The 18,653-nt window shown below is 35.0% G+C and overlaps 1 protein-coding gene across 1 annotated transcript; it reads left to right on the top strand.

Moving 5' to 3' along the window:
• The first annotated feature begins 4,993 nt into the window (after window positions 1-4,993).
• LOC127960046 (SAM pointed domain-containing Ets transcription factor-like) lies at window positions 4,994-18,357 on the top strand. The gene is made up of 6 exons (XM_052559589.1): window positions 4,994-5,207; window positions 12,630-13,080; window positions 14,791-14,988; window positions 15,768-15,815; window positions 16,608-16,742; window positions 17,262-18,357. Exons 2-6 carry the CDS (start codon window positions 12,636-12,638, stop codon window positions 17,438-17,440), a joined length of 1,005 nt encoding a protein of 334 aa, XP_052415549.1. The 5' UTR covers window positions 4,994-5,207; window positions 12,630-12,635; the 3' UTR covers window positions 17,441-18,357.
• Window positions 18,358-18,653: the final 296 nt, after the last annotated feature.

Genomic DNA, 18,653 nt, shown 5'->3' on the forward strand with positions numbered 1-18,653 from the left:
CCAACAGTTACAACTTGTGTCCTTACACATCTTTTCACAAAGACATTAACGGATGGACTGGAGCCATGTGAATCACTTTTGGTTCATTGTGATGTTTTTACCATTAGTACTCTCATTCTGATGGCACCCATTCACTACAAAGAACTTAAGTTCTGGCCCCAAAAACCTGAATGTCATGACCTGAGCTCAAATGCAGGACCTTTGTCTCTTCGACTAGCTTCACTTTTCTTCATCATGTTTGAAGTCTCAATGCGTTTTAATCCACTTGAATTCTGGTGATTGTAAGTGGATGTATGAAGTCGAGTTTTCCTAGCAGAGAAACCACAGGTGTTGTTTGTCACATGACATGTTTAAACTTTTACAACCACAATACCGTAAAATCAATCACACTTATTTTCGGAGGTATTTTGCTTAAAATGTGTTATTTAAAATAACCACTTGTTGTGATATTTTGATCTCTAATCAGTGAGATTCACACGTCTCCAACTGGTTTTAACCCATTTAAAGATTCCTCATATACCAAATAAGTGCAACAGAATTCCACTAGTAAAGAATAGGCCTATATTTTATGCCTTTTACAACCAAAATCATGTCTATTTCTCACCATAAACTGAATTCCAGTACAACCTTGGTGTTCTACAGCTCTTCAGGAAGAATATAACTTTGTTTAAACTAATTACACATAGATGGGATGTGTTGATCTGTGCTGAGGAGACCATATCTAGACAAATATTTGCTCACATCTCAGGACTTGTGCAACTTGCCTCGGCACTATCATATTATTACCCACCTGACAAACATGTAAGATCATAGAAGGACCTTAAACAAATGCAAAGCATTTCCTCTTGGTTTGACAGCTGTTTTTTCCCAAGACTCACAAGCACTTGTGTGGGCTGTGGGAGTTGAAGCGACAGGCAAATTCTGTGGTCTGTACTGAGGTGATGTTAATGGGGTCTTGTATAAAAACACTGATTTAAGTCTAATGAGCCTTAAGCATTTTGTGTTTAACTATCAGCTAATGTTTCCTGGTGTGGAAGAGTTTGACTCCATTTTATTTCATTTCCCTGTGACTCCCTAAATTCCCGGTGTCACTAAAACCTCACGTACCATGAAGACAACTGCAAACAAGGAAGTTTAAGACTTCAGACTGCAGGGCATTGTCATTCGTGTATTTCACCAGAACAACTTACTTTAACACTGCAGGGTATCTATCATCCAAGAACATGCATTTTCCTTATACTTCGGTAGTGTGAGAGGTAAACACAAATTTAGACTTGGTATTTACCCAGTTGGGTGTAATAGTTTGCTGGTATGGTAAGTAAACCTGTCAGGCAGTCTCGAAGGGCAAATATCTTTTTCCTAAGAGCCGATTTGCAGCAATCTTTGCTGTGTTGCACACACTGATAAATCATACAGGTGACTATCGAGATGATACAATGTAAGCCTGGGTTTCGTCAAGCTATTTAAAATGTTGTATGTGTGCAATAGCAGTTTAATTACACTGATATATCTTTGACATGGGACTGCAGGCCTATATGTACATTTTAAGATGACTTATCTATAGTACCTATAGGTAAGATAAAGCTGAGTACTTTCTGATGGTGGTGTTTTTTTAAATCATTCCATACTAGTTTAGCTTGAACTGCATACTAGAAATATGAACAATACCCATCATAAATTAGGTAGGTGAATGCTTAAATGTACAACTTAAACTGTAGACCATAGTCAAGTGACTGTTCAGCTGATGAAATGTCAGTCAACTCAGATTTGAAAAGTGCAAATTGTAAAAAAGTACGGTGTTTAACAGTTTTTGATCTTCTAAATGATATTTAAGAAATTATATTTAAGAGATTTTCCATCCTGGTGCCAAACTATCACAAATAATCAGATGCAATAACATGCTGAGCCCTTTAGAAGATCGACAGAACATAACGATTGACATAATTTCTCATTTTTGTTAATTTACATAGAGATGTACATAGGTAACGTTATACCACATGTTGTTTTTGAAAAACCTAGCATAGTTTTACAAACTACATTTCTTTAACTTTACTGATATATGAACTTGTGTACATCTAAAATAGTGATAAATGTTGGCGGTTGTTTATGTTTTGCAATAAAATGCCTGATAGAGATTGCCAAGGAAAGCGCGAACGTGCGTTCTGCTGGCGAACTGTTTGGCGGCAAGTGTTACGTTCAGATGTATGTCATCTAAGTGTATTTATTCAGTACTACAACTTCATTGTGTTACACAAAACAGTGCAACTTCTCAAGTTTCTACATTTGGCTAATCACTTTCAGATTGTGAAGCCTCACCTCAGGTGATCCTTGTTTTGTGCATGACTCACTTAAGTATCTGTAGTAACATGTTTTAATTTCGTTTAACCCTGTAGGCCCTAGAGGTAACATTTTATAATTGTCTGCTATTAAAATTTTGCTAGCTAATGTGTTTGGTTTTTCAATCCATTAATATAATAATGGGCAGTTAGACCCATAACAAACAAATGCAAAAGTGCCAAGTATGCTAGTGATAACTAAGGCTTCTTGTCATTTTATTAAACTTACTGAATCCTCTGATGAGTTTAAGGATGATCAAGCTTGCAATTTGTTTAATCATATTTTTTTTACATTAATGTTTTATGCTGAAATCAATGTAGAAATCCAGGAAAACCAAGGAAGAAAAGTAATTAAGTGTATTCTAGTTTAGTACATGCTCAAATTTACAGTCACGTCTTACCCTGATGTTTATCAGAATAATTTGCTTTTGGAAATCTGCCCATAAAGTGAATTCTAGTGAAACACCGACTTTAATTTAAATGGAAAAAACAATTGTACATAACTGTTTTCTAACGTTTTCAACATTCTTGAACATTTACGTCATCCTCTGATTTTAATCTTATAGTCATCGGCACATTTTGTGTCACATTTTCAACAGAATTTATTCTAAAAAAATAAATTAATGTTAAAAATAAATGTTAGTGGGAAAAATCCAAAAATAAAAGGCACAACAGGTAGCCTACTCTTCATGACTTTCTGCAGAGCAGACCTTTCTTAATTTTCTTTTAGCTACTTCACTTACACAAAATTGCGATGACCACAGGAGCCAGAAAATAAATGATCATCTTGCACAGTGAATGACGTCACTAGTTCCTTTCATAACATGTTTGGTTTGCTAATTTTGGATTTCAAAGGATATTTATACTCAACACCACTTCCTACTTGACAGCCTTTTATGAGGGTACATCTACACATAAATAAACTTATGCCCAAAAGGCACTATTCCTAATGCTTTCAAATTCCATCATGGAGAAGTCTGATGGATTATGGATTGAACCCAACTCAAACTCTGGCTTTCATGTGCAAAGACTCTTTCACAATGAGCCACTGACAGCATCAAGGGAGTTCTAGGTGTGCACGTTTTGACAAATGGATCAACTGAACTTCATCATAAACGGACACCTTTGGCGTTGGAAGTAACCTTTCTGTCCATAAATGGTTATATGGTGCATGAGAAAGTTGTTTCAAAGTAAGACGGTGAAAAGAGTACATATACCTGCAATCTTTCTAACTGCCATGCAAATGAACCCCCTCTGGGAAATGTGCTAGACAAACAAAAATACTGAGGAGCGCAAAGTAAACCTTTGTTTGGAGCAAGACATTCCACAATTTCCCAGTTCTTATCTGAGCAGTTGTCACTCTTTACAGTCTGGAAATAACATTCAAACCTGTGTTAACCTGCTATAGATTTGGACTAGATCACTGCAAACATCATAATCCTAATAATCCTTTTTTTTTTACAGTAAAAGTATCTAAACATTCTTTAAACAGTATAAATTTACAGTGCAAGTTTATTTTATCTTGTTGCATTCATCACAGTAATTTTGTTCTGTGTAAAAAGACACCTAAAATTATCAGGTTGTTCTGAAGAAGTCTGTGGAACAGCATGTAAAATGATGATCTGATATCCAGTCATTCTCTCTCTCTCTCTCTCTCTCTCTCTCTCTCTCTCTCTCACTCTCTCTCTCTCTTTTTCTATTATCAATAAAGTCCATATTAAGTGTGTGTGTGTGTGTGTGGTTTGCATTGGTGTGTCTGTTTAACTGTGCAAACATTTTGGCATGCTGCGTGCTTGCAGATTTACCATCAGCACACTGACGCACAAACTCTCACACTCAAAAGCACAGAAATATCTGGAAATTTACTTTATGTTTTGCATCAAAATTTTTATCCAAAAGAAACATTTTGAACGGTTATATATCTGTACCATAACATCTGCACATAGATAAATACAACATTAAAAGAAGGCATGTTTTTTTACACATATGCATCCTTCTAACAGATTTGCTTCTTCATATTTAGAAAAAGCATCATGAAAATGAATTATATTTGGCATAAATAAATTTACTGATTAAATTGTTAAAATGTACATAATTTTCTTTATGAAAAAGATTATGGTGTGATATTTTCATTTATTCTGGTGTGACATTTTTATTTATGACCAATTTGTATATACTCCACATACAATGTTTTCTATATTTTGCAGAGACGTATTCTATAAAACTTCTTTCTTTCTTTTGGTTCTATGATTTTGTGCACATGCACCAATAATAAAACAAATAAATAAATAAAAACTATAGACCGAAATAAAATAAAAATTCACTAAACATCTAGGCCATCTTGCCATATTTACCCCGATCATATTTCTCAGAACTATTGTCATTTAAGATTAAAAACCGGATGTCAGACATTTAATCAGGCAGTTCCTCTGGTAACTGTGTCTTTCCTCCTGTGAGGGTGGGGGTTAGTGGTCCACAACAACGGCCTGGCATGTCAAACGCCTTCAGGCTGGGAATGGGGCTCTGAGACAATGTTTACACAACTTAATATGGCCTGTGTATAAAAGTGCGACGGGAGTCAATGAAGCAGGCATTCCTTCACTAACTCTTACTTGAAGTCTTGAGCACACCCACATCAGGTGCACTCACTCACTCACTCACTCACTCACACACACACACACGCTCTTGTAACTAGCAGTATTAGTCATTGAGGTTAGTAATGTGGCACTGCACAATTCCAGCGTGTCGCGTTCCCTGTTGAGTCTGTAGGAGGCCTAGAATCAGACCCACATTTGAGAAACAAGCAGAAACCAACGGAATCAAGCAGAGGCCTTCCTGATCGTACCTCCAACACTGTGTTCACCTGGACAGGTAAGTCTGCACAGCTACCTCCTATCAACCCAATTTCAAGGACAACAAACCTGTTATTGCTATTTTTATCTGTATTTATAAGGAAAAGCAAATATTTTGTAGTGTGCATCACCAGTCAACAGTTTCAGACACATCTGACTGAATTTCTGACTTTAAAAACCTTCTGCAAACCCAGCTAACAGTGAACATGATCTCAACATTATGAACAAATATTCATTCTAGTAATGTTAATACAACATCTGTTCAAAGTTATAACATCTTCAAACCATAAGTAATAAAAAATATTATTTATGCATTGTTTGTGGAATGTTTTTCTGAAACATTTGGGATATTTGTCTATGGTGGTTTAGAGAATATTCAAAAGTAATGTTCCTATAATGTTTGCAAAATAATAAAATAAAACGTTCCCCTTTAACTTTGCGTTAAACATTCACATAATAAAGAAAATTATTTTATTTTACATTTTTTTTAGTGTTTTAACATTTTAATAGCTTAATGGCAATGTTAGTACAACAACATATTTTTGCAAACGCTTGAGTGCTTTGAATTCATTTTGGCTACACCTAAATTGTGGCTATAAATGAATACAAAATAATAAAACAATTATGCAAAACAATTACAATTGCATGCGAAAAAGTCTAATTGCACATGACTTTACTATTCTTGTCAAATGAAGAAATTGGTCATAATAAAGGAGTAGGCATGTCCAAACATTTGACCGGTAATGCAGTTTTTGTGTGGCAAAACACACAAATGCATTCATAAATATACGTATTTAAGTTCTCCAGGGAACCAAGCAATCGGCCTTATCACCAGCTCATGTCATTGACAGAGGCTGATATGAATTCAGATGATTCTAAATGCACCTGTTCTCAAGAATCTCAAGAAACACACAGTTCACCTGTCGCTCACATGCGATTTAGATAGATAAAGGGAACTCGTCTCAAAAATTAGAAGGTGTAAAGCTCTTAGGTTTTCGAATGTCATCTGGCTGGCCTCCAGAACACCACCAGCAAACCACAAATGACTGTTTTTTTCCCCTGAAGGGAAAAGTGCAAGTGACTTGTGCTTTGGCTCTCATCCAAATCCTTCAGAAGAAGAAAAGAGCTCAATTCCCAAAGGCAAAAGTAAAGTTTCTATTGATTTCCACTGAGGCTAAGCACGGTATTGTGACTACACTGTAATGTAACATTGTATTGAGTGACTAGGACTAAACTGATTATTGAGTTTTGTTGAGTGAGTTAGCTTATAGCAAATGTCAACTTTTCCTTAAAGCAATGGATCAAAAATATCATGTTCCAGACTTGCATGACTTCTAATTTTTATTATCTTTTGTTTAAAAAAAAAACACACATAAGAGTCCATATATAACTTAAAATATAGTACATGCATTGCATAAGCTAGCCTACTTTTACGCTGCAAAAAATTATATATATATATATATATATATATATATATATATATATATATTACATTTGATTTTGCAGTATTTTATTGATTCTTTGTCATTTCTTAAGCTTGACGGTAAAATTACAATTTGCCTTTGTTATGTGGAAAACAGTTGCTCAAATACAAAATTACGGTTTTGGGACAACACGCAAATGACAGAGTTTTCTTTATTTTTAAGTGAGCTATTCTTTTAAAAATGAGACATTTGATTCTAGTCTTTTGCTTCAAGCGAGATTGTAGATAACCTAAATCAGACAATTGTCTGAGAAAACTTGGCGCAGGTACATCACACCTGCTCTGGATGTTGAGTAATGAAGAAATCCCCCGTACGATTCCACTTGATCTTAAAGCTTCCAGAATGAATCAGAGATACTTATCAAAGGCGGCTCTCAGCGGTTGAGTGACTTAATATGGGACTTTGCATATTACCAAGCCATGCCAGTTTTTGTTCAAACAGCTGTGTGGGTTGTGTGTAAAGAAACGATGACAAAATTCAATGTTTTTACAGTCTTACAGGATAGATGGTGGACTTATAGTGTCACAGAACAATGCAACAAATTTGCATTTTCATTATAAATCAGTGAAAGATGTGCCACAGCATCTCTAATCTTTAAAACCATAATTTCCTTACTATTGTGGCCCAATAATTCCAATCTGAGTTTGTACATGAAACAATAATATGAACATTCATATAGCCTATAGGCTGTGACATAAAATATATTATAAAAATATATTATGGCTCAGAAACACTTTAGACACTTAAAACACATTTAAATGTCAGATGTCTTATGGTTTTGACATGGGCTTTTCACACTTGAAATAGGGCCTGGTTACCCTGGGTCATTCTAATGCCAGGTAAAAATAATCCTGAGTTATCTTGATTCACGTTTCATAGTGTTCATAATTTACCCCGCGGTTAACACTTAATCTTGGGTATCAATAAACTTGTACACTGTAAGTTCCTAAACTCAGTGTTAACCTTCTTATTTGCATATTTGCGACGTCAGTGTCACTGACTGAACTTAACTTAACCCTGGGTTATCTGCTTTTAACCCCAGCTAAACAGAACATCCCATATTCGAGGAAAACTTGAAAGGGCAGTAGCTATGTAATATGATTACGTCCATTGGTAGATGTAGCTAAACATGTAGCATGCTGTGTTTGTCCAATCAATTACACTTACACCGCAAATATGTAAATAAGAACATTAACCCGGTTTTAATTATGTACAGTCATCTTATGTAGGTCTATACCCATGTCAATAAAACAAAAGAGCAGTGTGAACCGTGAATCACGAGCAGGGCTTGAAATGACCCAGGGTTAACGAAAGTAATCAAAATTCAAAATTAACAATGGTTTTATTATAGTAAAAATATAGTAAGTTAATTGTTTTTTGGGAGACTGCTTACCATTTGTATAACCACAGTTTTACTACAAATACCAAGGTTAAACAATGGTTAGTTTAATAAAACCATGGTTAAATTTTGGTCAATATGGTTACTGTTATAACCATGGTTTTTGGTTTTATTTGGAGTAAAGCCATGAATAATTTAAAAAAATAACCCAGGGTTAACCCTTATGAAACAAAAATATATTGCAGTATACTGGAAAATATCATGTAATATATTGGGCATATATATTCTTATATATATTTTTTTTTTTTCCAATATATTGCAATATATTGAAAGCGGCAATCATTTGTATATTTTGCAATATATTATATAATATATGTATCATCAATATATTATTAAATGTATTCAAATATACAAAATATTAGAAAATAAAAAGGGACAATAATATATTACAATATATCACAATATATTTTAAGAAATCTATTTCTAAATATATTTTCCTTTCATAAGGGAAGCTCAGTTTGATGTTTAGTCAATTTTATGTGTGCTATATAAGACTCTAAATTTGGGGGCCACTTTATGTGGATATGAGCATTTGTAGCCAGCATTTTGACCTTGATAATGTTTTTATTGGTTCTGCTGATGGTTTTTCAGAATCAGCCAGTCGTTGTGCGACACATCACTGGAGCTCAGTCATATGGTGGGAGAGCCACTGCACTAATTGCTTGTAATGATTGCCAAATCTTTTATGTCCTTATGATGTGAACAAGCTGAGTATTGCGCAGCTGTTATTAAAACCCTGCAGTCAACGGAGCATTTATTCCAGTAAGAAACGTTTGCTTTGAGCACAGCATGTGCACACTTGTACACAACCTAATAGACTCATCGAGCGGTGAGACTCGTTATTAATAGGTAATGTTTTGCTATTGAACTGAGCCATGCTGGTTACTATCCTGGGAGAGATACCAACACAAAAGAAAATTAGAAGAACTAGAAGAAAAATGTATCCTAACTAGGTACTCTGTTTAATTAATAAGAAAATTATGTCACAATGCAAATATAAAATATTTTATTTTCTTTCCTGCATGATTTTAAAACAAGTACATCATTCATAAATCATTCTTTCTTTCTTAAGTTTTTTATAATTTATTTTCTCTTCTGTGTGCATCATGCATAAATGAATCACAATAACTGAAGTCTATTTTAGGCTATTTATAGATTTCTATGATAATTAAAGAATTTTTTTTTTTTTAATCACTTTAATTTCTTTTTTAATCACTGCAATATGATAAAAAACCATACCTTTTATTATTATCATTTATTTCCTTTCCTGTATGCTTTTTAGAGAAGAGCACCACTCATGAATACAGCAGGTGTATAGTGTGACTGCTGGGAAGGGCCAGTGTTGTGTCTTCTGGTGTGAAACACTGACAAACAGTGGTTATTTAGCACTGAATGCTGCTGACCTGGCAAATGGAGCGTCTCTTAACCCTTCCAAAATGAATTTTAGAGTCTTTAACCAAACTCATTTAAGGATCAGTCATGGGCCTAATCCCGCGCCTGGGGAGCGTGTTTGCATCTCCTCACCACTGCTTTTTCTCCACTGGCCAGCGTCAATATGACTAAATGTGCCTGTCTAATGGGCTTATCACAAGCTGTTGCAAGCAACAGTGGACACTAGGTTACAGACATGAAACTAAGCCGGCTCCAAAAGCACGCTCCAGCTTTTTCTTTGGAGAGGAGAGGGAGGGGTGTGTGAAAGCAGCAGGCGTTTGGAGATGAGGACGGGGATTCCTTGAAGGATAACTTCATTTCCTTTAGGGTTTACTCCAGGCCAGCTTCAAAGATACGGGCCGGGGCCTCCGTTTGTGTTTGCATACAGAGATGTGAAAGAGCGAGAGACAAATGGTTTGACCTCTGACCCTCTGCCATTCCATCGCCGCGTCCAGCGTGATGCATGCAGCAGCAGCAGTGCAGTTTTGACACGTTTTACTACTTGAAGTCTTGACAAATGAAATTTATGGTTGTCATACGTCCTGGAATAAAAAATAAATAAAATGATCTTTTCATAAAACAAAAAATAAATCAAAAAATGTGCTTAATTAATTTGTTATTATTGTAATTTTTTTTAATTAAATTAAAATAGTAGAAATTGTAATCAATTCTTAACATTAGTTAGCATGAACCTACAATGAAAAATACTTGTTATATTTTCATTAATAAGCCTTTAAAAAGCTTAATACTTATTTTATTTAAACATTATTGTTATTATTTACTTGATTTCCTTTCTTCTTCTTTTTCCATTTGTGTGTGTTGTCTGAGACACTCTTGTCTGTTTGTTCTATGTTTAGCAAAACCCTTGAAATAAAGTATTGTTTAAAAAGAAGCTTGATGAGTACTAAATGTATTGTTAGCTGTTAGTCAATGCATTAACTACTGTGAAATAACTGCAGTTTCCACAATATAAATTAGACAAGACCGGCGAAAAAATTGAAAATGCAAAGATTAATATTTGTGGTTTAAATGTATTATAGAGTTGAATTTAAAAGGTCATGTTTTGAAAGCTTTTTAAAAATGAGGTAAAAGTCAACTGAGAGACACAATAAAAGGTTTAAGCCATAATAATCCATCCTTTATAAGCTGAATGATTGTTTTCTTTTTATACCTCTTTTCCTCCGCTATCGCTGGGTGTGGAGCGATCTCACCATTTTATGAATGACGGCAGTGGTGTGTCCAAACAAACGGAGGATGTCCAAGAACATGTGGTAGATGGGGAATGTCCTGTAGACATACGCTCTAATGACAACAGATTACCGACAAGAACGTCTTACTCTCCATCTGTGCCGTGAACTTAAAATCAAACTATTACACCCGCATTTACTTATGAAGAGAGGAGGCCGCCCCAAAAATACCCTCACATGGTCTATATGTGAAACTTTTATGGCTAGTAATAAAACGTCTGTGTGTCTAAGAAGACACAGAAACCAGAGAGCTGGTCATTTACTCATGCTGATCCAAACCTGTGTGACTTCATCAAGTCATTTTTGAGTGAACTGTCCCTTTAAGACTGGAGAAAATAAATAAAGAAATACTTGTGAACCATCGGTTTCTGCTTTTACAAATGCAACTGTGACATTTGAACACTTATAGTTGTAGTCGCTTGACCAAAGCAAGCTTTGTTCTCATTGGCTGCCTGTGATGTTCTTCATGTAATGTAGAGGCCCTGACAAGACCTTCATGATTTATGATGCTCATTGTGTCTGTCACAGGGAATATTTTACAGCTTTCTTGCATTCCTCAGAGTAGTTTCTTAGATGCCCCAAGACATATTTTAAAATTACACAGCCTTCATTCAAAGAACAGCTTATTTTTTTTTCAGGAAAGGTTCAGCTTCAGCGCATTTGCATGATTGTAGAAAGAACCACTCAAAAAATATAGTACAGTTTATTAATCATTTGATTTATTTTCAAGTTTTGATCATTTAAATTGATTATTTAAATAGATTTTTAACATTTATTTGCAACAATATTTCTAATTTAAATTAGTTTTTCATTTACTGTTTATATTTATTTATTTTTTTTTTTTAATTACTGAAAACTATATTCCTTAGATATTGTTTGCTTTTGACATTTCTAATTAGTTAATTTATCATCTATTTTAGTTTGAGCTATTTTATATGAACAAAAAATACATTTTATTTAATAAATGAATAAATGTTTTTTTACATATTAAAATATTGTTTTAATATTAATTGAAACTAAAATATATACATTTGTACAGCTTTATTTCAATAGCTGAAAACAGTTTTTAACAGTTTTAGTTTTAGTTAACAATATCATCCCTGTTTTTTGACACCACATGTGTTGATGCGACCAAAACAGCTTGTCATCTTTGTTCTCTTTGCTTGTTTTTCCTGCAATATCTCTTGCATTTCACTTTAAGGCATATTTCGCTTTTGTAGATGACTGTTTCAAGACAAACTGTTTAGGAAACTCTTGTTTTCAGTCGGCAGTTTAAAAAGATGTTTCCTTGTGGCTATTCGTGCTTCCGAAGCATAATGATCTTCCAGTGAACTTATAACCCGAGCTGCTCTTTCCTTCAAGCAATCTTCCCACCTTTTGTGTCTTTACCTTCTGGCCACTGGAGATAGATATCAGCTCCCGCCCCGCCTCTGCTGTCATCTTACATCTGATGCATCTTTTCCTCTTTACGATTTGATTAAAAACTCATGCTGACACAGGAGACAGGAGACCGGGGACGGCACCTTGAAAGCAGTCCTCCAAACCGTTGCTCTGTTTCAGTGTCAGTCACCATTCTGTACAAGTGACCCATGAGTAAGTGACTCAGTCAAATCCAGTTTGCTTCCCCCATGCTGCACTGACTTTCTGCGTTCACTCCCATTCATCCTGAAAGCCTTAAAAACAGAAACAGCATCACTTAGGCTCAGAGTTTTCTTTGGGTTGGATGAGTTGCTTGGCTATGAAGCACCAAAACCTTCAAGAACCAGCGGTTTGCTGAGTGTTCTGGTGTACGGCGTCTCTTTCACACACTACATAGACATGCAATCGTATAATATCGAGGTGTATGGTTTAATGACAACTCTTCTCTTTGATTTCTGCAGGAGATAATGGCCAGTCCTGTCCGAATCCAGTCAGACAGCGCTGTTCTTCAGCCGCCGCACTCCACAGGCTTCACCGAGAGCTCGCTGGCCCTTCTCAAGCGAGAAGATGGGTTGGAGATGATCGACCACAAACCCCGTCTTGACGGCTTGGACCGAGGACATCCGGGACTTTATCTGTCCTGCTTTGACATGCTGTTCACCGAGGATGCTGCCTGGCTGGTGAGGGTGTCGGATTCGTCCACATCCACAGGCGTCGGGCCCAGACTGGAGCCGTGTCAGGAGCCGGAGCAGTGTCCGGTGATCGACAGCCCCGGGCTGGGAGCCTCGCCGCTGTCTCCTACTCTGGAGGAACAGGTGGAGGAGAGATCTTTAGAACAGGTGCAGAGCCTGGTAGTGGGAGAAGTTCTGAAGGACATCGAGACCGCTTGCAAACTTCTCAACATCACACCAGGTATTCATTCTAATCTTTCCAATTAGGGAGCAAAAAATCTAAATATTGAGAAAATCACCTTTAAAGTTGTCCAAATGAAGTCCTTAGCAATGCATATTACTTATCAAAAATTAAGTTTGGGTATATTTATGGTAGGAAATGTACAAAATATCTTCATGGAACATGATCTTTCTTAATATGATTTTTGGCATAAAAGAAAAAATCGATAATTTTGACCCATATTATTGGCTATTGGGACTTGCGACTTAAGACTTGAGGTTTTGTGGTCAAGGGTCACTTATATCAAAATATGAATATTATTTAAATTAAATGAATCAACTTTTAAACAATTGTTAAAATAATAAAATATAATATAATAACATAATTATTAAAATTTCATATATGTATATATATATATATATATATATATATATATATATATATATATATATATATGAAAATATAAATATTATTTCAATTAAATTAATTAACTATTCAAATGATTAAATATTACCTTTTAAATTATTAGATACATTTAAAATGACACACATTTCAAAGAAAACATTAATCGAATATTATTTTAATTAATAAAGATAATAAGATGTATAAATATTTATATATTTAATAAATATTAATATAGTAAAATAAAATATCACAATAAATTGTTAAATGTTTATAAAACAATAAAATGTTTATATATTGGTCTTTTTGTTGCCAAAATCTACAATGAGTAGAAAATATTTGTCCCTTTCATTCCATGTATTTACTGTTTAATATTTATGTTAAATATTCCTCAAAATTAAAGATGTTTAGGCAAAAGATAAGATACGATTTTACAATCTTAAACTGCAAAATAAGATAAGCAGCTTTAATAATATATAACAAAGACATGATAAAAGTCATTTATTGATGCCAGATACATACAAATAATGTTTAGACAATATTAAACTGTTATAAATTCAAATTTTGCTTACATTACATTACAGATTATAATTCGATATGCCAGTATATCATGCATATTCACATATATTAAGGTCAAATATTTCAGTAAAATACATTCCGAATGTGTTGACAGATAAAAAACACTTAGTAACACACTCATGACACGTCTCGTTCACAGCCTCCGCAGTAAAACACACCGTGCTGATATTATCATGACGTTTATTCAAATGAACAACTCGCCATTCATCACTCCTGTTCAATGTGAGTGACAGACAGATCTGAGTTATGATTGAGCCGAGCAAACAGTCATAATGAAACTGTTAGAAAAGGCCTTTGACTCCCGCAGCCCTGAAGGCAGCTGAAAGCACATAGACCAGGATCTGCCTAATCCACCGGAGTTTCACTAATGTGCTGAGAGCTTTCCTTTAGGACATTCGAACCCCTCCCGTATAACGATGATGAGCTGCAAACATTCAAATACGTATTGTTTTCAAATACCTGTGCATCTTAAAATAGCTCATAATTGTCTGAGCTCATAACTGATTTATCGATTTGTCCCTATTTTACAAGCACGTTCATGCAATTTGTGGTATCATGCTAAATTCTGCGTCTTTATTTAGTCACACCACCTTACGTAAACACCCATCCCCGCTGTTTGCTCTTCTGAATGGCGCTCTCCGTCACTAAGACTTTTGGAATCAGTCCAAACAGCTCTGAATGCCAACAGTGTGTTTTGTCAGAGATGGCTGAGCTCTCCAGACTGAACACTTATCTGATCTGATCTTTCAGACCCGATGGAGTGGAATTGTGGGAACGTTCAGAAGTGGCTGTTGTGGACGGAGCATCTCTACAGGCTCCCGCAGGTGGGGAAGGCCTTCCAGGACCTGGATGGCAAAGATTTATGCTCCATGAGCGAGGAAGACTTCCGACAGCGTTCGCCTCAGTGCAGCGAAACTTTACATGCACATCTGGATATCTGGAAATCAGGTCAAATACAAATAGTCTGATGAAAAGCACATGCAAATGACTGTTTGAATTTAGGGCTGTGCATAATCCAGAATTTAAGAATTCAGTCCCTTTCATTTAATCAGTGTGAATTTGAATTGAATTAGCCAAACAGGAAGTTGAATCAGATTTCGAATGGCAGGAAACGTATTAAAATACGATAAAAAAAATAAAGCATGGTGACCGTGTTGTTATTGTTAACAAACCTAAAACTATTCAAAATTGTTTTCAGTAATTGAAAAAAATAGGCTAAAAACTTTCAACTTAAAAACATTAAATGAAAATGAGAAATGTTCTATTTTTTTTTTAATGTTCTAGAACTAAATCTGAAATGAAATAAGTTAAACATGAATAGAAATACTTAAAAAGTAATCAAATTCAAAACAACACATAATAAAATCACTAAAAAGTAAACAAAAAATCCTAAGAACATTATGTGAATGTACAAAAGCAGTCAAAATATTAATAAATATCTTTTGCTATTTTTATGATAATAATAACAACTATTTATTATCTTATACTGTATGTGCAATGCATTTCTTAATGATATAATTACAGGTAATTCAAAATGAAAAATATGATTTCTTGATTATTTCATTATTAAAAACAACTTTCACCAGCTCTGTTATTTAATTCTATTCCAATTTAATTCCATTTTGAGAAACGGTATTATATAATGCAGTCTTAACTCAGTCCTGTAAGCAGAATGTTTGCATGCATGTGTATTCATGCTGCAGTTCTCTCTCTCTTTGTGCATTCAGCTGCTTGGATGAAGGAAAGATGTTCAGGTGGAGAGACCAGGATGAGAGGTATGTCACAGAAACACCACAGATCAGATGATACCAATATACAGAAAAATACCATGGCATTCCCTTACAAACAGACCACACACAGAGCATAGTGCTAGTGAAAGCAGAGGACTGTCATTGTCAGCTAATGATTAACCTGTTCAGATCAGATCAATTAATGCCAATAAACAACAGAGGTTATCCTGGGACATTTTCCATAAAGAATTTTCATTGACATTTGTAAACTTGTATAAATATTCTGGCAATGTCATGATACGGATGCTTACAATATACATATACCATTTAATTTCCATGGAAGTCTTATTATTGTTAACTCCAACTAAAACTATTAGTAACTGTTTTTGTTACTTAATTAAAAAAAACAATAATAAAGCTAAATAGAAAAAATAGAGACGACCATGATGATGATGATGATGATGATTTAATTACTAAATTACATTAGTACGTTACTAAAACTCTAAAAATAAAGCTAGTTCAAAATATGAATAAATACTATAATATTATATATAATAATAACACTGGTCCATGATACATGTTGATTTATATTTTTTTAAAATTGCACTTTCACTCCTTCTGTCCCGCAAACTTTGTTTTTTCAGAACAGACACTCTTATTGTTTTTTGAGCTCTGTCACATGCTTGTAGTCTAGATATAAATGCATTTTTTTATAAAAAGGGTAGCTCTGGCTATGATCTATTCTGACTACATTTTGTTTTTTATTATGTCTTATTACCTGAAATGTAACTATAATGTCATACGTGTGCGTGTGTGTGTGTGTGTGTTGTCTCACAGAAGGTGAAGAGCTGTGGTCTGAAGCGGATTCGTCTTGTTCTGGTCAGCCGATCCATCTGTGGCAGTTCCTCAGAGAACTCCTGCTCAAACCTCACAGTTACGGACGCTGCATCCGCTGGCTGAATAAAGAGAAAGGTGAGGACATGACAGCTCTCCTGCACAATAATGGATGCCCACGGTCGGTTCAAATTAGGCCACACTTTCCATGAACATTTAGATGAAAGTTTGCTGAGGTATTTCCAAGATGCATTCTTAAAAAATAATGGCTCCATGAAAAACCTTTATATTCCACAAAAGGTTCTTTATAGTGTTTTTTTTTTATTCTTAAAATGTTACTCAATCTATGACAGATGGACAAGTGCTTCTATGGAATTGCTGCGAAAACCTATTTTGAAACCGTTATTTTTAAGAGTGACAATGGAAAAAGGTTCTTTGGTGTATTAAAATGTTCTCCACACTAAGAAAAACAGGTTTTTTGTAGAACTGGTCATTTAAGGAGTGTCTTTGAGGAACCAGAAATTGTTCTTCAATGGCATTGCTGGACCTGAGTATACTTGTCTAGAAACATTTCAGTACCACTCTGCTATTTGGTGTGTAAGCAAAGCATCTTACCTAATGCCATAACGGACGTGTTTGGGATGTGTGTCTTCACAGGGATCTTCAAAATCGAAGATTCGGCTCATGTGGCGCGTCTCTGGGGTTTGAGGAAGAACCGTCCGGCTATGAACTATGACAAACTCAGCCGCTCTATTCGGCAGTACTATAAAAAGGGCATCATCCGCAAGCCAGATGTCTCACAAAGACTCGTCTATCAGTTCGTCCATCCGGTCTAAGAGCGATGGTGAACTCGACCTCTGAGAACCGACAAGCCCTCCTGCACATCTCCTGAGACTACTTCTGGGTTTTGCATGACAGTGAAACCAAGAAAGGTGCAAGCAAGTTCCAAGACATAATCGTGCTTGGAAATGTCCGATGTGTACTTGCACTCTTTTAAAAACTCCTGTGTCTGTTAAAATGTAGTATCAGCTTTGCACTGCTACTTTCTGTTACTTTAAGAAAAGCCTGTCAAATAAATGATGATGTTTAACAGAAGCCCTCTAAGAGAGATTTAGTAGATATTCTTTGAAGTATGTTACAGGTTACTCGCATGGTCTGCCTGTCAGCTAACACGCAGCGTGTGAATCTCTGAGCAAACCTTGGTTTCCCTGCCCATGATTTGCAGTGGAAAGACTGGAGTTTGCATTAATCTCTGGCTGCCACCCAGCAAACATCCCCTTTTTTTCTGGTTTGTGATTAATTGCACTGCAAACCTTTCAAGTCCGCCCATGTGAACTTTCTCCACTTTCTTCAGTAATCGGCCACCTTTGCACGCACCTCCCTGCTCACGTCACATTGCACACTGATGCAAACGAGGGCTTATAGCAGCCTGTGGATTTTCATACACTGCATTTGTCCTGTGTGTTGTAACGGTTAATTGACAGGTTTAAGTCCTGAAGTCTGAGTTTAGCAGAGAAAGTCATTTTTTTAGCCTGAGAGAGGTTAGGTTTCTATTGTGGCTCTTGTATTTTTGTAAATCTCTATTGTGAAGTCTAATCTAGAAGAGTCACTGGATAACAGTTGCTTCCACTAATGCTGTTATTACAAAATATTATCTGTAATTATACAATTATATTAAAGCTGAGAGGTCATTTTTCATGTACATTCAGTTGTTGTTCCTAATGCATTTCTTTATTAAATATTCTTTTTTGCATCCTGTTGTGTCTCACAAAAGATTTAATTTAAGACATGTTTATTTTGCAATATTTTTTGTCTTCCATGACAATTAATATTCCTTCCAAATACTTAATACCATGATGCATCCAGACATTTTTTTTTCTTTTTTTTTCCTTTTAGATATAAATAAATATTATATATTACATATATAATTTCATTATTTTCTTCTAATATTACTTATTTTGAGTTTGTTACGTTAGAGATTTTTTCTGCTGAGATGTAAACAAAATTAAGACAATTTTCAGACTAAATATTATACATTTATTCAATGAA

Source organism: Carassius gibelio, chromosome B6 (assembly GCF_023724105.1).
Source record: "Carassius gibelio isolate Cgi1373 ecotype wild population from Czech Republic chromosome B6, carGib1.2-hapl.c, whole genome shotgun sequence".
NCBI classification, from domain to species: Eukaryota; Metazoa; Chordata; class Actinopteri; order Cypriniformes; family Cyprinidae; genus Carassius; species Carassius gibelio.